We start from the raw sequence: 24982 nt of genomic DNA, 5'->3' as shown, positions 1-24982 counted from the left end.
ATATGGTAGGTTCACAATGAATGATCATTGATTATATTTTACTCAATTGATTTTTGCATATAGTATTAGTACATAATAAGATTATTTCAATAAAGTTCAAAGGAACTTAAAAGAACACAATGGTGTCATATATCCATACTCAGCAGACGCATATGCATTTGTGTGCCTATAAGAATACACATACACTTTTAAAACAATGTCGTGAATGTAGTTGCTTTTCTGGATGAACTCCATGAAAAGAGAAAAAAGCAAATGCATCCCACTTCCACTAGAAATACACTTTGTAGCTTGTTAGTATGATAGTATTGTATAAAATATTAAGAGCAACAGCATTCAGAAATGCCATTGATTATCTTTATTGCTAGAATTACAATCCTCTACCCTATAAAATACCAAGTAATATGATCAATGCCCTTGGCAGCACCATTAAACTGGGCACAAAACTACTTCAAATAACTGTGAATGTTAAACATTAGTTCAGCCTTAAGTAGGCTGATTTTAACAGCCAAATGTGCACTGCAGTCTATCTGAACATTAAAAGCACCTTTCAAACTTAATTTTACATTAATGTTAATGACCAGAACAAACTATTGAAGTCAAGAGGAAAAGTAATTATTTCAACAGATGAAAGGAAACAATAAATGAGGGCTCACACTTTAAAAGGAAGTATAACATCTCTTTTAAAGGAAATATTCTGAGCTCAAAACACCATGAAGACATTTAAGCAGTTGTTTACATAGGAATTATATTCATTTGCAAATACAACTTTTATGGAGAAAATTAATAGCTTTCTGAATTTGAATTTTAAGTAAATCACTATGGGATTATTTGCTTTCAGAAGATATTCATTTAGTTTCTAAATGCCTGTTTGAATCATTTTTACAACATTGAGAAATTGGAATAAGTAACAAAAATTTAATGGTATCAGAATGAGAAAAAAAATCACTAAAGCTTACAATGCCAAAATTCTCTCATATTTGGTGATGACATGCAGCTAAAGGTGGTGATTATTAGTTTTTAAGTCCAATTAATTTAATTGTTTTTTCAATATCTATCAATGGATTATTTTGAGAATGTGTTGAAATGTGAAAAGAGTTGAGTAATGATATAGAAAAAAAATTAGTTTTGGAGTTGTTGTCATTATGGGTATGCTGAAATTACAAGTTCAAGGTAAAAATTTAATAATAAACATGCCAAAATAATAGAATCATGACATGGTATCGAAAAGTACTTGGAAAGAAAATGAGCAGTTATTTGTTAATATAATATACAAAATTACATTTCAGTCAATGAAGGATAAACAATATGGATCAAATACAAATAAATTTCAGCAGTCTATTCTATTAGAATTTTTCCTTTAAGATCAATATAATTTTTAACACTAAAACTAAAATCTGTTATTCTGCAAATTCCACGAAGGAAAGCTAATATCTAAGTAGTCTTGTTTCCCAGCCATTTGTACTTGTGTTAAGTTTTATAATTCCTATTTAAATAGAATGAAAAATGTAGGTACCACTAAGTTGCCAATAAAGATAGTGACGTTATTTTCGGACCCTTGAGTGTATTCTAGTAGCTTACAAAATGGAAATCAAGGGAACTGACCACAATTTAGCTAGGTTCTTGGATTAGGAGGAAGAATAGTTATAAATAAGTTAAGGTTGGATTTGTGGAGCAAACTTGGGTTTCCTCAGTAAAAGATTTCATTCCTGGAAAGCATGGAACTGAGCTGTGTGGTTCGCATACTTCTGCAGAAGCAGCTGATCAAATGCCCAATATCTGTGAACTTACAGTATGTTTTCTTTATATACTAGCATATATATGACTAAATTATATGGCAAGAAAATATGTCCTCCAAGGGATTAGGAATTCTATAAATATCATTTGCCAATTATGATATGACTTTCTAAAGGCAATTCAGCTTAAGATTTCACTTCACACTGAGTGTTTAGTGAAGCCATTTCCAAAAACTAATCATCTACAATGGGAGTAGAAATACACATTGTCATATTTCTGGCAATTGAAAAGAAATAACAACTCTGTCAGTGTCTTTTTATTCTATCATTCCTAACATATATGTATAGATGAAGAGAAAAATGTTTATATTTTATCACATATATTTTATCAGATATATATGTATATATATAAAATGAAGAATAATGGATACTTTGCATTGCATTATATGAAATCAACACTTCTATAAGATTAATTAAGACCAGAATGTAGAAACATGTTTTTTTTTCTTGAGAGGAATATGAATAGAGGGAAGAAGGGTGAGCAAATGCAGTCATTATATGTAATGCACATTATGTAGGAATAGAACAATGTAAATTTTTTCCTTTTAAATTTAACAAGAAGAAAAATTTGGCTTGGAAACTGAGTTTTTATTATTTATTTATTTTTGTAGGTCGTGGGGCTTGAACTCTGGGCTTGGGCGCTGTCCCTGCGTTCTTTAGCTCAAGGCAAGCAATCTACCGCTTGAGCCACAACACCACTTCGGTTTTCCAGTGGTTTATTGGGGATAAAAGTCTCACGGACTTTACTGCCTGGGCTGGCTTTGTATCACGATCCTTAGATCTCAGCCTCTTGAGTAGCTAGGATTACAGGCGTGAGCCACCGGTGCCAGGCCCTGGCTTGTAAATTTAGCAGAAGTATCTTGGAGTGATTTCTAGCTACATCATAGGAGAATGTTCTAAACCAAACCGTGGTTTGGTATATGAATTCAGTCTTCAAGCACTTGTGTTTGTTTTGTTGAGCATAATATTGTATAAGAACAACAGTAAGAGGAATGGTCACCAATTTCTGTGTTAAGCAATTTACACTGATTATCTCAATCTTCATCCCATTAGCATAAAATACTTACTGTTATTCTTCCCGATTTATGGTTGAGGAAATACACTATGACAGGTTTAAGACATGCCCAAACCACACAGCCAAAATCAGGAGTAAATTCTGTTCTGTTTAATTCAAGTTTCTAGGCTAATAATGCTTGTCTCTTAGTTACATGTTGCTCATGGCATGCTAATCTAATCCACCAACAAGTAAAATAGTATTCTGGAAAAGAATAGACAATAGGATTATTTTTGTGTAAATAGGCAAAGGCTTTCAAGAAGAAAAAGCACATTTATTTAAAAACAATGTAAAATGTTTTCTTTCACAAAAGAAGCAGTGTCATGAGAAAACTTGTGTTTCCAGTTTTGTAAACGCTGCATTTTCAGTATTAGGGTGTCAGTCTTCATTCACTCTTTGACAAGGTTGTCAATCAAATAGCAATCCAGTTTTGTAAGACTTTACACAAAGATCAAAGCAATGATACTGCTGAGTTAACATTATCTTTTCACTTAAACACTTTCATACTTTAGCATCAATATTAACTTCAAAGTTTTTTTTAAAGCAAAAAAATATTGTAGGAAATTCAGTATCTCCTTTGCCAGTAGAAAACCTAATTTCTAGATCTATTACAGGTAATTCTGGAACTAAAATGAGAATGCTGAATTGATTCCTTTGTTATAGTTAAAACATAATAAAATGTATTAGTGTTTTGAAAAGTAAAGAATATAGCGATGGTCCAGAGTTTGACCTTGTCACCTGATAAAAATTGTCAAGTGAGACACAACTCTGGCCATCTTTGAGTAAAGGAACTAATGAATTTATAAGTGTATCATTTATACTAATGTAGTGTTTAAAGGTGAGAATTGGGCAAGAAGGAAAGACAGAACTGAACTTCCTGTTTACAATTTGCTAGTAAAAATGACATTTGGTGTGAGGAATGCAGGCAATTCAAGTACATTGTTTACAATTACATTAAGTCAAATTATCCAAGAGCCTCCAAGATTCTTCAAAAGATGTTCTGAAGAGAAGGACCTAATGTTTGAGTATCCTTTAAAGTATTGAATTTAGGATGCTGGATTAGGTCACTTAGTTTCTTAGAGTTAGGGAAAACTCTCTACAATAATTATGCTGTGAAAATGGTAGCTACACACATGTGTATGTAGGCATATATGTGTCTGAACAACAAAAAAAGAGCACTGGGCTCATATGTAGTCACTGACAGAATGTTTCAGTGAGTATGTGTGCTTAGCAATACTCATGACTTCAATGGACATTTTTCCATAGAAAATGAGGGCAGATGAAAGGGTCACTGCAATTATAGTTTTCTACCACTGGAGAACCAGAAGAATCTCACAGACCTTCCTGGGATGTCAAAGTCAATAAGAGCATCTTGTCATTAAAATAATAAATATGACCTTTCAGGTGAAATGATTTTACCCCTCCTCTGATATTATCAACAACATGAAAATGTTTGTCTTTGATTCCAGAATGAGTATTTCAGTGCAGATACATGCTTCTAGAATTTAAATAAAACCTCATAAAGCCATATTACAATGTTCCAGCTCAAAAGTATTAGTAATGTACATTTTCCTAACCATTAGTTAGAAAATATTCAAAATAATATAAGAATCTGATTTATAGATTATTGTTTGAGTCTATTTTTATCAAAAACCCATTGAACTTTTTGCAATATGAATATTTTTCAAACAGCTATAAGCAAATTCTTTGTTTAGATTGTACTGAATGTTTTATTCTATCCAATAAGAAACTATTTGAAAAGCACAAATTTGATTTTAAGCACACTGAGAGTGTTCACTTTTATCTAGAAGGAAACTGAAAATTTTGCATACTTAAAGAAACACAAATATTTACAAAGATGTCATTAATCACAAAAGTATGCAGAACATAAGATCTGTCTTTTTTTGTTCTGCTTTTCATTTAGGGATGGTCTAAAATCTTTTAAGATCTTTTTTATTGTAAAGGTGATGCACAGAGGGTTTACAGTTACATAAGTCAGGTAATGGGCACATTTCTTTTTGAACAGTGTAAACTCTTCCCTTGTTTTCTTCCAGTTTTTTTTCCCTCAACACTCTCCTCCCTCCCAAGTTGTAGAGCTCATGTCCAACATAGTGTCTAGTGAGTATCATTGCTGAATTAGTTCAACCTTTGTTAAAAATCTTTCAAACCTTAAAGAAAAGTATAAGCTAACTGTACAAAGGGGTTTCATTTTGACCTATACAACTTGGATGTAATGTACTTTGATCAAATTCATCTAATCTGTATTACTCTTTCTTAGACCCTTTCCCTTCTCCACATTCTTTTAAAATAGGTTTTGGTACATTCATTGGGCTATTTATATAGCTATTTATTGAGATACATTTGTGTTCATACCCTTTTGAAATCTTAAACCTGATAAGAGAATTCATGCTTAAGTCTGTTTTTAATTTGTGGTTTATTTGTTACTTAGAAATATTATGCCATATATTTAATCTACAAGGAATATATTTTATGATATAGAACCAATTCTAAACTGTCTATATAAATGGAAGATGCCAATAAATGGAAACTCTGGCATGGGGAATAATTTAAAGTAATGAATCTTTTTGATTGTAGAACACATGACAAGACTGTTGTCATTGATTTGCTTAAACTAGAAAAGGCATCCAAATCTCAATCTCTTCTAGTCTATGCCACAAATGACTACTAGATTTACCTTCTCAAAACAGTGCTTTGAACACATCTCTCTAAGATTTATAAGAAAGATATTTACCACTAATGTTGCTTCTATGGTTGAATCTCTACAACTTTTTCATGAATAAGAATCCCTTCTAACAATGAAAATATAGCGGGCTTGCTGTGTGGAGCATATCTTACAAAGACGCTCAGGCAGTGTGCTAATTGAATCATGCCTGCATTCATATCTTCATGTTATTTTTAATAGCTCTGTTAAAGTGGACAAATTTCCTAACCTTTCTGGACCCTAATTTTTTCAGCTCATTCTTCAAACAGAACTCACCAATTTACCATTTTATATTCATTTGCTGATTCCTTAAGTAATTCAATGCAGATAAAAATAACTTGTACCACTGAGATTGTCAGAGATTTGAATTTGCAAAAGAGAATTCACTGAGTGGCAAATAGCAGAAAAGGTCAAATTAAGAGCTGACATCAGTACATTACTCTATAATTCAGCTAATAGTACCAGAAGGAGACATGTCTAAGAGAATGCACTCTAATTATTTACGCAAATAGCTTTTTAAAGTACCCACATACCTACATTTCTAGCAGGTACCCTCTTTTCATGATCCTTTCTAGGAAAAATGCAAATATCATTTGAGTACGTTAGAGAGTTTTCTTTGTGATTTTTTTTGAAATATAGGTAAAACAGAGATATATTAAACAATGACAAAATAAAATACAAATTAAAGCATTACCATAAATACTATTTTAAATGTTCTAGCCAATAAAATAACTCCTCCGTTCATATAGCACCCAACTTATAAGTGGATACAACACACATTCTTGAGCTTGATTTCTGTATTCAAGCCTCAGTGATATGGATTTTTCTATAATAGTAAAATTCTATTGTCAAGCAAATAGCCAATGCAAAATTAATTGTTACAATTGTTTACTGTATGGATTCATAGGCTCCAGGTCAGGTCTATACAAGATTATAAAACTGGTTCTTTTGAATATATGTGACAGTTTTAGGAAAGCTGTTTTGTTGCTTCATAATATAGGTAAGTGCCTCATGGACTTTTCTGCTCAGGCAGTTTTGAACTATGATTTTCAGATCTTAGCCTTTTGAGTATCTAGGCCACTGTAACCCAGTTCATTCAAGAGTTTTTAATCCAGTTTAGTTCAGCAAGAAGAGATAAGGCTAGAGACAGAATGGGAATATATGTGGCGAATGCAGTGGCCTATGGGAAATCACAAATTAACTTGAGAGAGTTAGCATCTTTTCTCATGTCTGTGTTTTTTGACATCATGCTATTATCTTGAAATTGGTCATGGTAGGAGATTGTATAGCACATGCTAAAAATATACTTTTGCTTTTTTATGTATGTGTTTATTGTAGAAATACTTTACAGGGGTTACAGTTATTTGAGTAAGGCAAGGAGTACATTCCAGTTAAGCTTCCTAACAAGAGAGTTACTTGCTACTTCCATTTTGTCAATCAGGTAACCAAGGGTAAGAAATGTTTATCTAAGTTCATTCAGAATTGTTTCTCTTACAACATATTGCTTCGTGTCTTCTCCATTGTCTTATTACTGATTAAAATATTGTCTAACATCTAAATTTGATGTTTTATGTGGTTTAGGGGCATATTAGAAGGAACTAACTGTGCTGTATAATGTGTAATAATGAATCTATTAACTTCGTATGAAACATGGCTCTTCTTTATGACTTTTGGGTAAGAAATTTAATTTCTGAGTATTTTTTCACGATGTAAACAAGAACAGTGAAAGTTCTTAATTTAGAGAGTCTTTGTAAGGATTTAACAAAACAAATGCATATAATATAATGCAACAATGCATAGCAGTCAGGAAGATGTTAAGCAATGTAGGCTACAGTTATTATCATAACACAGAAAACAAGGAACATTTGTTGATACTAAAAAGTTAAGTGTGTTGGTGGAGTGGAAATAAGATCTTCTTGTATTGATTATAGATGTATGAATTACACAAAACTATTTTTTTATTTTTTCCATTCCTGGGCACTGTCCCCAAGCTTCTTTTGTTCAAAGTCTAGCACTCTACCACTTGAGTCACAGAGTCACTTCTGGCTTTTTCTGTTTATGTAGTAGTGAGGAATCAAACCTGGGGTTTCATGCATGCTAGGCAAGTACTCTTCCACTAAGCCACATTCCCTGTCCAAAACTATTTCTTGTGTAGAAAATTATAAAAAAAGAAAAATATTTCCCTTTATCTAATAGTTCACCGTTGTAAAATTCCATTATTTCAATAAGAATATCCACAAGCTTTTGAAATTGATTTAATCAGCATCTAAATACAATTAGGCATTGAAATAACAAGAAATAATATTCCAATGAAATTATAAGACTTTTTCTGTCCACATAAATACATTAGAATGATTTGAAAATGTTTACATATGCAAGCAGAACTACTTTGTACATATGGAATAAATCTGTAATAATTTGAATATAGTCATTATATGAAATAAAAAAGAATGGAAGCATCTAGAAGCATTTTGGAAAAACTTTTTCATAGAAAACACAATTACTTAACATTTTTGAAAGTAGGCCAATTGTTAGCAGTGGAAATGCACACATTTTATCTCAGAAAATACAAAATAGTAGGCTCTCTCCTTTATAAAAATCAGTTTTGCACCCATGTTACACGTTGGTCAAGTTTTTATCTCAAATCTCATGCAGTGTTAACCAGATCTTTTCCATAGCTCATTTGGTTTATATATATATATATTATTCATATTATATATATATATAATATGTACTACCAGAAACTGACTAAACATAGAGCATCCCTATGACCCAGAAATGCCATTCCTGGGCATTTATTCAACTGTCCACAAACCAGGCTACCCTAAAGCTATCAGCACAACCATGTTCGTTGCAGCAATTTCTACCATAGCCAAGACACAGAATCAACTCAGATGCCCCTCAATAGATGAGTGGATCAAGAAAATGTGATACACACACACACACACACACACACACACACACACACACACACACACACACACTGGAATTCTACTCACCAGAAAGAATGATATTGTACCATTTGTACAGAAATGGAAAGACTTGGGAAAACATTATATTAAGTGAAGTAAGCCATGCATGGTTTCCCTCATTTGTGATAATTAAAATGTGCCTATAAAATAAATTCACTGGATGGTAAACAGACAAAAAATACACCAGGATATGATATATCCTGTGCATATAATCATATAAAATAATATTTATTGAAATGAACTCCCAGACATGGAAACGAGGTTTTGTTGTTTTTTCTTTGTTATATTTTTTCTTTATCTTTTGTCTTGTTTGTAAATTCATCTGTTTGGGGGAGAGTAAGGGAGAGCACAGAAATGGTGGAACAAAGGGTGAATAAATTCAGTAGTGATACTCACTGCACACTATGCTGAAAATGAACAATACAAGTTGCGAGTGGGGACAGGAGAGCAAAACTGGGAGAGAGTGAGGGAAGAGGTGACATTGTTTGAAAAGGAATGTATTCACCTGATTTATGTAAATATATCCCCTCTGAACATTACTTTTTCAGTAACAGCAAATATATACTTTTAAAGAAGAAAATATGTAACTGTCAAATTGCAACATTCTTATCTGTTATGCATTTTATTAAGGAAAATATACATAATTACATAGGATGGATCAATTAAAATATATGAAATGACATGCACTTTATTTTTTTTAATTTCTTAAAAATTTTATTGTCAAGGTGATGTACAGAGGGTTTACAGTTACACAAGCAAGGTAGTGAGTACATTTCTTGTCAAACTTGTTACCCCCTCCCTCATTTTTCTCCCACTTTCCATCCACCTCAGCTTTCTTTTTTTCTTTTCTTTTTTTTTTTAGGATCAGTTTTAATTTTGACCAATAGTGAAGCATTGAATTTATTTCTATAGGACACTTGAGTGTTTTGTACCTCTTCTTTTATTTCTTTGATTGTTTTTTGAGACAAGGTTTTGCTGTGGAGCCCAGATTGGCATTTTTTTTTAAATTTTTATTGTAAAGATACTATACAGAGGGTTACAATTACATGAGTAAGGTAATGAGTACACTTCCTATTGAGCATTGTTACTCCTTCCATTGTTTTCCCCCTACTATCCCTTCCCTCCCTACCTTCCCCAAGGTTCTTTTTTTTTTAATTGTGATTAAGTGATTACATAATTTCCCAAATTCCCAAATGATATGCACTTTAAACAAAGTTGGAAACTATTCCATAGGCCTAATCATAAATACATTTGCTTTATGGACCACATGTTTACCAGACAGCCTGGCTAGAAGGTAGGAAAGACGTGACAAGGGCTTGGAGTTTTAAATTCCAAATATACATTTGAGATGTTATTAGCTTGCTTCTTATAATTTTTTTTCATTTCTAAAAATGAAAAAAACTAAAAATATTATTTTATATGATCAGAGGCACATAGACATTGTGTCTTTGTGTTCCTCCCCTAATAGTATCCTCCTTTGGTCTCACTATTTGTAGATGACTAGAGTCTTTGCAGTTAATCTTTTAGTCTTTGAATAGGAAACATCCAGTTTCTCCATTTATTTTGTTTTTGTTTGTTTCGTTTTTGGGTCCGGTTGTGTGGCCTGAACTCTGGGCCTGGGCACTGTCCCTCAGCTCTTCAGTTCAAGGCTAGCGCTCTACCACTTGAGCCTCAGTGCCACTTCCGGCTTTTTTTTCTTTTTGCTTATGTGGTGCTGTGGAATCGAACCCAGGGCCTCATGAATGCAAGGCAAGCGCTCCACCACTGAGCCACCTTCCCAGCCCAAGTTTTTCCATTTATCTGGGAGCTATCTGACTGATTCCAAGAACTAGCAAGCACCATTCTCAAAGATGAGTGGGGATAAAATTACCCCACTCCTCAAATTGCTGTATCTACCTATGGATTTACCCAGAATTATAAGCAGCTATAGCGAATAAAATGAGCTCCGAATAATTATTTGAAAAAAATGTAATCACTTCTCCCTTTCCATCCATTTGCAGTTGAAAGTTTATAATCACTTGATTCTTTTTTTTTAATCTATGTTTGCCTTTCACAAGTATGAGTAAAGAAAGAAGGCCTTTAAAAATATTTTTTTATATCCATGACCTTTTAGTATATGATACCTGAGGCATGAAGAAAGTATGTCAGAAGATGAATAGCAGTTTTCATTTATCTTTCAGTATATATGTTTTCACTTTCTTTTGCTTGGAAGGCAAGGATATTTAATTAACAGATAGATATATCATTTCTCTCTATCCAAATCCATGCATATTAACCTTCATTACCAGAACACCCCATATCTTCAGGCAGAGTAACTGGTTAAAACTCATGTTGAAAACTGTGCAAATGTCCAATATAATTTTAGTTATTTAACTACCAACTGTTTTCCTTGAGGAAAAATGTATTCTGTCAGATAGAATATTGATGCTTGAATTCTACATGAACCAAAATAGTAAAAGAAGAAAAATTGATAGTGTTTTCAGAGCAGCATGAGAAGTACAAATTTCATCAAAGGAACATGTTAAAGATTAAAGTAACTGAACTAGTAATTGGCACTTTAGCTTCTCTCTTCAGGGGCTTTCAATTTCTACACCATTTTAAGAACTATAAAGATTACTTTTTCATACACTTTTTCCACTTGGCATCATTCTCTGTACCTGCCTAATTTATGATGTCAATAATTATATTCAAACAAATAGATGTTCCATCATGTGTTCATAGAAGTAGACCATTAAGCACATCAATATTACAAAATAAATCCATGATAAGAATTCTAAATGCACAGAGAACCCCATGAAATTAATCCAGTTGAGCTATTAAGGAGTTATTAGATACTTTTCTTAGCCTGATATTTGAGTATAGCAAACATTTAGTGGAACAAAGTATACTTACTTCATACTTAGAAATACATTATTTCCTTACAATTATGTATAACTGTCAATCAAAAATGTTATGCTTCTTTGGAATTTTTTTGGAGAGAAAGAAGTTCTGAGGTTTGAAACAAGGCTTCACACTTGCAGGCATTTCTGCTAGTATTTGAGCCATGCCTCCAGCTCCTTTACTTTAGCTAGGACTTTTAGTTTCAATAGGCTCTCATACTTTTGCTTAGGGTGTCTTTGGACTATGATCCTCCTAATCTAAGGTTCCTGCATAGCAAATTACATATGTGAAGTACAATTGTCAGATTCTTTGTTGACACATACAAAAATTTGGGCAGGAAATTAGTTGAGTGAGAAAAGTCAATCTCCAGATGAGCAATGGTGGCTCATGCCTATAGTCCTAGCTCAGGTGTCTGAGATCTGAGGATTGCAGTTCAAAGCCAGCCCAGGCAGGAGTCTCTGAAACTCCTATCTATATTTAACCAGAAAAGAAGCCAGAAGTGGACCTGGTGCTTAAGTGGTAATGCACAAAAGCTCAAGGAGCCACTCTACAACAAGAGATTCAGAAATGCCAATACATACTACTGAGTATCTTATGAAAATCAGTTCCAGTATATCTCAACTAATGTTCCAGCTGATTTTTCATATGTCACAGCAGTGTATACCTGAGAGCTGAGGTCAGTCCTAAATGCCATTTTTACTTTTAGGCCTGGCAGTTCCAATGGAATCATATTGTCAAGTACGGCTGGGATTTTCCTAGAAAATCTACTTTCCTACTAAGCTGTCTTTCAAAGAGTCATGATGTGGTAAAAAGAAGGGTGTTGGTCTCAAACAGTGTTTGGTTATAGATAAAGATCCATCTATAACTAGAATTTCATTAACTGTACAAGCGTTTGGGTAGTTTAATGTACTGAAATCTGACTGCTTCCACTCTAACAACTATTATGAAATAAGTCATGTATATCTTGGAGCTCCAGAAGGGATAGCCTTACAGTGTCTGCCTAAGAAGACTAAATATGTGGCAAGGAAACCAACCATGAATCAATGAAATTAAAATCATACACTATTTCAAATTCCAGCTAAAATGCTTATCTAGGTAATTATGCCTTGAAAAAGAAAAGAAAAAGCTTTCTTCATTAAATGTTCAGCTTATTGATCCTTTTTTTCTATCATAAATGTCTTAAGTAGATGTAGATGTAGAAAATATACTTTCTGGTAAAAGTACATACCATCTGATATATCTAATAAATTGTATATTAGCTACTAATTCCTACTAGCAGTAATAATTCACAGCTTATAACATATGATGATATATTTCTTTTTTCAGACCTTTTTAGCTTTTAAACAAGTAGAACTCAGCTTTCATTTTGGAGAGAATATGTTTAGAATTACTTTTCTATCTATTTTCCTTAAAGTAATAGGAAAGATAAAACTGCATATTGTATAAAAGGAGCAATGTACATCAGCAGATCACAAGTTAGGGCTAGACAGTGTCTGCCTATAGACTAGGTCTATATTTGATTGATTATCTTGATAATATTTCATAGGAAATGTCCAAATTAGCACATTGTTTGTAATTGCTTTTTACTGTTGACAGAAGTAGCCCTCCTGCATGACAGCAACCTATAGTAAATATAGTTAATAGAGAACATAGTTATCTATTATATATTTATAAAATGTGTTAATTATAATACACACAAAATCAAAGGGCAAAGGAGACGAACAGACAAATTTCAGGCTAATATGTAATTTCTGACACTAAACAAAATGCTTCAGATAGGTATCACTTTTTCCCTGTTAAAAGAACATATCCAAAACCAGATAAATTTCCCTAAATCAGGACAGGAATCTTATCACAATTAGGGAAATGTCTATGCAATATAGATCAGTGGGATGTTCATTGAGTTATATCTGATCTACATAAGGATATCAAATAAGCAAAAATCATTTTACCTTTATTATCCCTTGGGAATTTTTTGATGGTTGGTCCATTATCCTGATCAACAATAACTTCCTCTCTGTTGCTAGGCATCATAACTATAAATAAGAGATTTAACTGAGTAATTTTCTATACAAAACACCCACGAGAAATGCAGATATATGACTAATATTGTTCAATATTCTACTAATATGGATTTTTATATACTTCAATTATAGTAAAAGTATCTGTGCTTATGGTTGTGCAATTTAAAAATCAATGAGAATGGACATGGTGAATTGTAACCCTTTTTATAACTATTTGAAAATAATATACATATGTATTTTTAAAAATCAATAAGATGGTTAATTATGTGAATTTAAAGTAAAATTATATTGCATTCAGTTGCCAACTTACCATCTTTAAAACATTTACAAAGGTTCCACTTTCAAAATTCATATTCAGATTAGTATTTGCATCCATGATTAATAATATATTTCCAAAAATGCTTCTGAAAAGATTTTTCTCACTTAATAGACAATGAGTGTAAAATAGTTACACACTTAACTCACTGTGGAAGTTTTTGATGATAGCATATATGCAAAGACTGCCAGATTCAAATATAACCTTCTGGTCATTGTTATGAATCTCCACAAGACATGGAAAGGGGTAAAACTAGTTTTCATATGCTATTTTTCAGAGTTTGTGATTTCATTCTCTATAGTCAAAAAGCCAGAAGTTTTATTAAAACATTATACCTCTCTAAAATAAGCTATGATCACTCAAGTCATCCTTTTCTTTTCTCTGATACAAAATCTATCTTTGTAGTCCTGGTATTGAATTCTCAATCCTCCTGATTTTGCCTCCTGAGTGCATGGATTACAGTACTGTACCATCATACCTGCTGGTTTAGGAACCATCAAACCTGTTCCCTTGTAGATAATTTCCTACCCTGATTGGACAGCTGTAGAATGTGCATATATAACCAAATTACTGCTGATGATAATTGAAACATGTATATGTATAAACATATATGTATATACACATATATAGATGTAGATGTATTTGCACATTGCCAGTTCTGCAGCCTTAACCCAGTGCCTTGCTTTGTCATTCTGCTTGCTTGTTCCTGGTTGGTGTTCTACCACTTGAGCTACATCTCTAGTCCAGCTTTTGGCTGGTTAATTGGAGATAGAGTTTCTTAGACTTTCCTGCTTGGGCTGGCTTTAAATCTTGATCCTAGATCCTCCAGATTTTAGTCTCTTCCTCTCCCCTCCGTCTCCTTCCCCTCTCTGTCCTCCTTCCCTGTCCTCTCTCTTCCTCTACTCCCTCTTTCGCTCTTCCCTACCATCACCGGTACAAATATTATTGCTACAGAATAAATGCTTAGATTTTCTTCCTTCCTTCCTTCTTTCCTTCCTATCCCTTTCTTTTTCTTCCTTCCTTCCTTCCTTGCTTGCTTGCTTTCTTGCTTGCTTGCTTTCTTGCTTTCATTCTTTCCTTCTTTCTTTTTTCTTTCTCTCTCTCTCTCTTTCTTTTTTGTACTAGTATTGGGGTTTGAACTCAGGGCCTGAACACTGTGCCTCAGCTCTTTTGATTCAAGGTTGGTACTCTACCACTTGAGCAACAGCTCTACTTCTGGCTATTTGATTGTTAATTGGATGTAAGAGTCTCACAGACTTTCCTGCTTGGTCTGGCTTCAAACCAGGATCCTCAGGTCTCAGCCTCCTAAGTAGCTAGGATTACAGGTGTGAGCCATAGGGGTCTGGCAAAACTTGAGTTAAATTTAATCTCTAAGGGTTTTGAGTCCCAACTCGAATGCTCTGGTTACACATTAGAATCTTCTGAGCTGATACCGAAAAGCAAAGCAGAACACTGCTCCCAGTATTTTAGATGAAGAGAGCAAGACCCTGAGTGTATGGCCTGGGCATCCATAGTTGTAACAGTTCCATAGGTGATCGTAGTACAAAACTAGATTTAATAATCACTGAGTTTACTAGAAATTGGAGACCAGAAAACAATATATAAAATTGACAGGCTAAATGTGACTTAGATGAATGTTGACATGTGATGAATTGCCATTATTCATTTCCAAGAAAGATCTATAACACAACACTTTTCCTAATTCTTTAAGTTCTTGTTCTCCCCACAAAACATCTTGTGGATGATGAAAGCAAGTACTGTTGTAAAAAGCAAGAACAGTTATAAAAACCTAAAATATATTCTGCTAAAGGTAAAGCAGAAATCAATTTACTAAAGGAAAAGGATAAAAAGAAATTTAGATTGTGTAGGTAGAGAAGATGAATGACTTTCCTATATCAACTGATCCATCAACATTATACACTTAACTTCTATACATCTAAGTAAGAGCAGACAGTAAGAGGAAATAAGCAACCAAAGGAAAGCCACATAAATAGAAATGATATCCCCTTGTGTTTCCCTAGAATGTCAAATTTCTGAACTATTTTCCCACATGTTTTGCTAATTATTTTCATCAAGTAAGCAAAAAAATTCATGGTGCTCAAGCAACATACCCAAGATGCTCTGCCCACTTAGTACTAGACCTATTCCTAGACTTAAGGATCTGGCATATCACTTTAACACAATTTTTTTGGAATGGTGTCTATGGTATTAGACGTTTGAGACAATTAAAAATATAGACAATAGCATAGTCAATATCCCAGTTCCAAATTGTTGAGAATGGGGCTTATCATATATAGATTCTGTTTTTAAGCACTCTTAAATGACCAACAGTGTGATTCTTACACTAGAAGTTGCATAAATACTTAACACATGCCATGCCTGGAGTTATTCCCATGAAATCCAGTAATACATTTATAGGAGGAATTGAGGAAAATATTTCTGAAGGTTTGTTTCAATTTATTGATCAAATGAAAACTGAATGTTTCTAAAAGCCACATATATTAAAGAAGTGTTATCTCTTCTTCCAGTTGTTTGTGTGTGTGTGTGTGTGTGTGTGTGTGTGTGTGTGTGTGTGTGTAAGAGAGAGAGAGAGAGAGAGAGAGAGAGAGAGTCTCCTAGGCTCAAAGACTGAGTACAGTTACTGAGTTTTCTTATGTGCTTGAGGCTAGCACTCTGCAACATGCGCCACAGCTCTATTTCCAGCTTTTTGGTGGAGATAAGAGTCTCATGGACTATCCTTCCTGGGTATTCCTACAGCCATCCTCAAATCTCAGCCTTCTGACTAGCTAGGATTACAGGTATAAGCTACTAGCATCTAGCTCCCTCTTGTTTCTTTCTCCAAGATCTATGTCCTAATAAGGAAATTCCTGAAAGGATATTTTCCAATTATTTTTTAGGCAAAATACTCACCCATTCTCTCAGAATGATGATCCATCTGGGAGGGAGAGCTTGACACACTGCTACTGGGGTGAGAGGAGGTCTGGCTCCCAGGGCGATGACTTTCTTCCAGAGAGGGAGCTGGAGAAGGACTCTCTGGGATCCGTTCCTGATACAAAGTAAACACAAAAGGAAATACCATCTGCATGTGCAAGATTTTTCATGATAGTTGTGATATGGCATTCGATTTCTCACTTAATATGAAAGTGTCTAATTCCACACTAGATCATAGGAAATATGTGTCGTTAAATAAAATCAGATTTTCAGATCTTGTGAAATTAACTGAACGTTGTAACAGGTGAATAACAACAACAACAACAATAATAATAATCTACAGAGTAAGCCAGGCACTAGTGGCTCATGACCTGTAATCCTAGCTCCTCAGGAGGTTGAGATCAATGGCAGCCCAAGCAGGAATGTCCATAAGATACTTATCTCCAATGAACCACCAGAAAACCAGAAGTGGCACTGTGGCTCAAAGTGGTAGAATTTTTGTCTTAAGAACAGGGACAGTGCCCAGGAGTTGAGTTCAAGGGCCATGACCCCCCCCCCCCCGTCCCAAAAAAACAAACAAACAAAAAAAAAACAAAAATATCCAAAAACTAAAGACACATTGAGGAGGCAAAACTCATAAGTCATTATCAGAATGAGTGTAGAATGAAGATTATTGCTATTATTTTAAGCTTTAGACTGATGTAAAAATCCATATCAAGGTGTGAGGAGTAATATTTTATCAGATTAAAGAGGAATATCAAATGTGAAAACTTGATAAAAATGGAAAAACTTACAAATGTTGCTACTTAATACTTGTTTAGTTTTACTGCACAGGCAAAAATTGTGGAAAGGATATAATTTCAATTTATCTGAAATTAGGAACGCATGTTGAATTCAACCAAGAAAATGTTTTGATATGCACATGACACAAAGACTCCTTAATATTGATTCAAATTTCATATTTCTAGATACTGAACATTGAATATTTTATATACTATGATCATCCATTGCTCTTAATACATTTATGGAGCTATTCAATACGTTTATGCAACATAAATTGATGAATAAATCTTGATCATTGTGTTAATTTTAACAATAAAATAATTAAATTGCAGTTTTTATGCACATATGCAATAAATTTGAGTAAGTTATAGACATGTTGAAACAGAATTGTTTGTTCTATAAAACATTTAATTAAACCATAATAAATTCCTTAAATTAAATCTTCTAACTATAATTGCATCATCAGAATTATTCCAATAATCATAACATTAATAATTAGTTTAGCAAATGGGTGTTTGTATATTTTTGTATTGATTTTTCATGAGAAACCCCAAATAAATAAATTCCCTAAATAGAAGTTGGATATATATAGTGCAAACATAATAACCTGAGGGTTAAAAGTCATTATTTCAGTATAGTAGTTATTATTTTTCAGTGTATCTCATTTCAGCAGGCAGAAATCATGCCCCCACACAAGCTGTCCAGTTTATATCTTAATTGCCAAAAACTGTGAGTATGTCATGTGACATAGCCAAAGGGACTTTGCAGATTTGAGAACCATAAAATAGAGGGATTATATTGGATTTATATTGGATTCCAATCTCAATACAAATGTTCTTAAAATCAGAAGATACATTGGTAATGCAGCATTGTGAATGTTGAAGATGGAAAAGAGCAACATAAACCAGGAAATGTGTGAAGCTTGTAGAAGGTGGAAAACACAGGTAATACATTTTTTTCTTGGAATCTAATGAAAGGAATACAGTTCTGCCTGAACCTTGCTTTTAGTTTCATCAGACTCAAATATCACTGTAACCCACATAATTATAACATGTACACATATTATTTTAATTGTAGTCATTTGTTACAGCCACATTAGAATACTCATCAATGCACTATGTCTCTAATCATGTTTTTCATTACTGTTTAATATTTCATTAGCACTCAATAACTTTAGTAATACAAGAGCCTTTGTGTATATTACTAGTAATGTTGTATATCAGTTAAGTACAATGGTAAATGCATAGTATATTTTAAAGACTTTATAACTGTTATGTCTTGAAACAATATTTTAATACAGACTAATATGCTAATATATTAATTTATATTTACTATGCAAGAAAATGTCTAGTTATAAAAAATGGATGTTAGATCGTGAAAATGGCAATACTGCCAAAGGCTATCTACAAATTCAATGCGATAGCTATCAATATCTCAACCTCATTCTTCAAGAAAATAGAAGAAGCAACCCAAAAATTCATATGGAACAATGAAAGATCCCAAATAGCAAAAACAATCCTTAGCAGAAAGAACAGTGCTGGAGGAATATCAATATCAAACTTCAAACTCTACTACAAAGCCACAGTATTCAAAACAGCTTGGTACTGGCACAAAAACAGAACTGAGGACCAATGGAGTAGAACTGAAGACCCAGAAATGAACACGCAGACCCATAGCCATCTAATGTTCAATAAGGGAGCTAAAAAAAAAAAGAATGGGAGAAAGACAGCCTCTTCAGTAAAGGGTGCTGGAAAAATTGGTTAATCACCTGTAGAAAACTAAAGTTAGATCCTTATGTATCATCCTGCACCAGAATCAACTCCAACCAGGATCAAAGACCACAAAGTCAAAGCAGACACCCTGAAAACATTACAGGAAGGAATAGGACAAACTCTAGGGTTCCTAGGCATAGGGTGAAATTTTCTTAATAAAGATCCAGAAACACAACAAATCAAAACGTTGGACAAATGGGATTGCATGCAACTGCTTCTGCATGGCAAAGGACATAGCTAGCAAGATCAGTAGAAAGCCCACGGACTGGGAGAAGATCTTCACTAGCCATAAAATGGACAAGGGTCACATGTCTAAAATATACTTAGAACTCAGAAGACTAAACCCCCCAAAACAAATCCTCAAAGAAACAACTGCCTGATTAATAAATGGGCGAAAGACATAAAGAGAGACTTCTCTGAAGAGGAAATAAGAATGGCCAATAGACACAGGAAGAAATGTTCAACTTCTCTAGCCATAAAAGAAATGCTAATCACAACAACATTGACATTCCACTTCATTCCAGTTAGAATGGCTATCATCAAGAACTCTAATAACAACAGATGCTGGAGGGGACGTGGCCGAAAGGGAAGCCTACTGCATTGTTGGTAGGAATGTAAACTTGTTCAACCACTTTGGAAAGCAATATGGAAGTTCCTCTAAAGATTCCACATAGAGCTCCCCTATGACCCAGCAATCCCACTTTTAGGCATTTACCCAAATGATCACAAACAATGCCATAGCGAAACTACCAGCACAACTATGTTTATCGTAGCATTATTTCCCATAGCTAAGATATGGAACCAACCCAGATGTCCCTCAGTAGATGACTGGATCAAGAAAATGTGATACATGTATATATATGTATGTATGTATGTACATACACACACTCACACACACATATAATGGAATTCTACGCCTCCATCACAAAGAATGACATGGCCCCATTTGTTAGGAAATGGAAAAACTTGGAAAAAAATTCTATTAAATGAAGTACTATGTGATTTCTTTTTGTTTCTTTTGTATGCTCTTCCCCATGGTAAAACCCGTTTTCACTGTTTGATTCTATTTCCCTGTCTTGTATGTACGTTTTTCTAATTTGGGGAGGGGAAGGGAAATAACACAATGCTGAAATAACGATACAGGTTGACCCATTGTAACAATGAGATGTATAAGACACTATGTTGAAAACTAACTTTACAATTTTGGGGCAGGAAGGGAGAAGTTGTGGAGGTGGCAAGGGAAGGAATGGTAGCAGAAAAACAAAAGGAGGAGATAACAATGCTCAATAGGAAATGTACTCTTTACCTTACTCATGTAACTGTAACCCCTCTGTACAATAATCTTTACAATAAAAATATATACAAAAAAGATTATTTGGAACAATTTGAAAAAAATAGATGTTAAGCACATTTGAAAGAAATGCATAAGCAGATCAAAAGAAATGAATTACTTTTCCCCAAGAGTTTTAGTTCTTTTGGCAGGATGGTGTTGGGATACACAGGAAGATGTATTTATTCTTCCTACCATAGATAATTTCATTTTGGAGAGACCCAAAGGTCATCACTTTATAAAATCTAAACTAAACTTTCATAGTTAGAAATATATTCTCTATATTGTATATGTATATTTAAACACATATGCATACATATAACAATTAAAATACTTTCATCCATTTAGCCATTTTTGTCTATTCACCATTTTGCAATCTCATTGATTTCATGTTTATAAGGTAGAAAACATCCAGTATTTTCATTGAAACTCTGCTGCAAAAAAAAAATAAAATTAAATGAACTTCATTTCTCTAACTCTTTTGGGCTAATAAAAGATAGATACAAAACCCAGAAGTTATTGTATGAAAATAGAAATAAAGAACAAAATCAATGTATAGTGATAAACAGGAATCACATACAGCATCACATGCTTTACAATAGCAATGGAAACTCTTTCAGTTGGGGTTGTTGGCCCAAGTCACAGAGCAACTGCTTAGCAAGCACAATGTCTAGAGTTCAAATCCCAGTACTGCTAAGTAAGAAGAGTAAAAGAGCATTGAGAATTGATGTAGTTGATGATCTGCCAAAGCAAGAGAATATAGATGACCATGACACTTGGTTTTGTACACTGTGTTTAACAAAAAAGGATAGTACCATTTTTTATAAAAGGTTATATAAAAATTTACACAAATTGAAATTTTTATTAATAAGACAATGTTCAATGCTATAAGTGATTTTCCCTGTATGTTCAAAATTAGCATATGATCAGATACTATGTACTTGAATAATTTAGCCTCAAATTCCTTCTTTGCAATTTTCAACAGCTTATTATATGAATCAGTAAAATAACTTGGAAAACATGATTTTGACAGTGAATATTAAGAGTGACAGTAATATTTTGAAGAAGCAATATTTCTGCTGTAAGATTTTGTAGCCTGTACTTGCCAAATCCAATCAAGGTTCAGTTCACTGTTAGTATTTTCCTAAGGAATATGTGAGGTCAGAATTTTTTCACCATGTAAACCATGTTAGAGGAGCCCAATGTTTCATATTGATTTAGAATTGCATATGAATTTTTAAGGTGTGGAACAAGAATGTTCAATTTTTCCTCAGATAATGATAGGTCTTTGAACAATGTCTTCTCTCAAGTAAACAGGTCCGTTTTTCAGTTCTGTAATCAGTATGCATCTATTTAGCTGCTTAACTGTAATGTGTTTTGGTTCATTAGGTGGCTACTGTTGTGCCTCAGCCTAGTTAAAATTTCACAGCAAGTTAATCTGTTTTATTACAAATGAGAACACAAGTGATAATGTCCTCAACACTTGCCAAATACAGGGTTAACGGTATTTGCAACAAATCAATAAGGACATTTAAAAAGGAAAATTGCAAATCTTAAACCCCAATCACTTTATTCATTGATGACTTCATTTTATGTGGCATTTATGACTTTTACTACCTTGTTACTCTTCATATATTTCATTTGCGTCCTATCAAAAACAGCTGTAGCTCTTGGGCAACACTGCAGAAGTGAAGATTCAAAGCAGTGAAGGAGGGAGAATTCTAAAATTCACACATCAAATCCCTATGACTCAGTGCAATTAGTATAGCCTTCAGATTATCACATATACAGCTCCAGGTTTACCTTCAAAAACAAATCACTATAGGAAATTATATTAATTACTACGTACCTAAACGTTCTCTATCATACCACTTCCTTTCTTTTATGATATATCACAAATTTTCAAGAAAGAGACTTATCCTATTAAGTTGATTCAAAGTATTGTATATATATATATATATATATATATATATAGAGAGAGAGAGAGAGAGAGAGAGAGAGAGAGAGAGAGAGAGAGAGAGAGAGAGACAGAATAAGAGCTGTGATTAGAAAATTCAAAATGGTTCTTCCCTCCCCCCCCCCCCCAATCCTTGGGTTTGAACTCAGGGCCTGGACACTGTCTCTGAGCTCTTTTTCCCAAGGCTAGCACTCTACCACTTTAAGCCATAGTTCACTTCCAGTTTTCTGGTGGTTCATTGGATATAAGTTCCTGCCCAGGCTGCCTTCGAACTGCAATCCTCAGATTTTAGCTTCCTGAGTAATTAGGATTATAGGCATGAGATACTGGGCACTTGGCTGGGTTTTTTGTTGTTTTCTTTATTTGTTTTTGTTTTTTAAGTAGTTTTGTTTGTTTTTCTAACAATCTATATTCTTTAAGACTTGGTATATTGTATATTGGCACAAAAGGATCAATTCTGAACCATTTTCATGAAGATCTATGTTATTTTACTCCTTTGGAAATATGGCAATAAACATAAATTTTATGAAGCACTAGTAGATGTCCATTAAACATATCTATCACATCTGTCCATGTCTGTCCATATGTGCATCATTGCCCTTTAAAATGGCCACCTAAATGTTCAAGTGTTGTCTCTGGTATTTTATTATATTGATTTTTACCAAGTATTCAGTGGGATTATATAATAGACAATTTGTCTTTTTATTCTTATTTAATTAGAATTCAACACTTGCTGTATTATTACTCTTCCAAATGTTAATCTATTAATGAGTTCCTAAAGGATTTAATGACATTTCACTGCTGAGAGATTGCATTTTGAAGTATATCTGAATGTTAGCTATTTTATTCATGCATTTGTCTTGCTATTTCATATTTAATTGATGTGCCACTTCTGTATAGTCAGCAGAGTTCTGCAGAAGCAGACTGTAAGTTAACTAATTTAGTAATAAAATTAGTGACAGGAATACAAAGTTGGTTTGTTGTGTCTATTAACTTGGTTTACCACTAATTCTGAGGAAGAAATTTATATCCAAACTTAGTTTGTCTACATACCATCTACCACCTAATGCTTTACAAGTGTTTACTAAATAATCATTCTGTGTTCCAAAATAATCAGTTTATCATTGTATTGAAGTTACTGTAAGTGAATATAATAGCTGTAAATTTAGAAGGAATCTGACAAGGAGAGTATTGAGACTATAAAGCAAAAGAGAATTTTGAGAGAAGTGACATTGATCAAGATGCATTATATTCATGAACAGCTTTTTAAAAAAATAAGTTTTGTTATTGTAAAAATACTGTACAAAGGGGTTACAATCACATGGGCAAGGTAATGAGTACATTTCTTATCTAGCATTGTAGCCTCCTCCTTTGTTTCCCCTTCCCATCCCTTCCCATCCTCCCCCCACCCCCCCACCCAATCCTCCTCCCCCCTCCCCCTCACCTAAGTTGTAAAGTTCGTTTTCAACATAACGACTTGTACATCTCGTTGTTGCAATGGGTCCACCTGTATCCCTATTGAAACAATTTTTCCCCTTCTGCTCCCCAAACTACACCAACATCAAATACAGTGAAAGCAGGGGTTATAGCATGGGGGAGAGATACACAAAGCAACAAAAAAATCACGTGGTCCCTTATAAATATGTTAGAAACAATAGCAAGAAAGAAAAAAAAACTTGTGTCCTTATCTTGGGGTTCATTTCGCTTAACATAATCTTATCTGATCTTTTCTTCTTGTCTTAGATATATACTAGTTATTGCAAATAAGGGAAACCATGGGACCTATGTTTCTTTGTGCCTGGCTGACTTCACTTAATATAATTTTTTCCAAATCTTTCCATTTCCTAACAAAAAGACTACACATAGAGCTCCCCTATGACCCAGTAATCCCACTTTTGGGCATTTATCCAAATGATTACAAACAAGACCATACTAAAGCTACCAACACAACTATGTTTATTGCAGCATTATTTACCATAGCTAAGATATGGAACCATAAACAGCTTTGTTGAATGGCAAGTCCTTTGTACAATTATATATATTTATTTATACACAAATATGTATTTATATATTTACACTTAAATATATAAAATATTAAATATATACTTATACATACTTATAAGTATATATACTTAATGTACTTATATACTTATATATATACTTATATACTTAAATATATACTTATGTACTTAAGTAGATGACTTACCAATCAAAGAAAATACCATCAAAATTGAGTTTCTTTGTGTAGGGATGTTAAAGACACAGTATAAATGTTGAATTATAAAAGAAAAATAATACTATGCATAAGAAATGAGGCCAGATAGAAACAAGAAGTGGAAAGTGGAACCATGAAATAATCCACATTTATAAGCACACCCTGCATGTAACCTATGTGTAGCTCAGACAAAGGACTTCTCCCTTCTTCAATGTGATCACTTTATCCTGGAC

At 33.5% G+C, this 24982-nt stretch overlaps 1 protein-coding gene across 1 annotated transcript in view; it reads right to left on the bottom strand.

Annotated features, from left to right (window-relative positions):
- The window catches only part of Dach2 (dachshund family transcription factor 2), a 542498-nt gene that overhangs the window by 44827 nt on the left and 472689 nt on the right, over positions 1-24982 (bottom strand). Inside the window, exons 7-8 of the mRNA XM_042672182.1 lie at positions 16672-16807; positions 13374-13457 (exon numbers count right to left, since the gene is read on the bottom strand). Of these exons, the coding sequence (XP_042528116.1) occupies positions 13374-13457; positions 16672-16807 (220 nt within the window). The remainder of the gene's footprint in view (positions 1-13373; positions 13458-16671; positions 16808-24982) is intronic.

The sequence above is a fragment of the Dipodomys spectabilis genome, unplaced genomic scaffold (genome assembly GCF_019054845.1).
Source record: "Dipodomys spectabilis isolate Male_0828 unplaced genomic scaffold, ASM1905484v1 ptg000673l, whole genome shotgun sequence".
Lineage (NCBI taxonomy): Eukaryota > Metazoa > Chordata > Mammalia > Rodentia > Heteromyidae > Dipodomys > Dipodomys spectabilis.
Note: the sequence above shows the minus strand (reverse complement) of the source record. Positions and strands in the feature narration are given on the sequence as shown.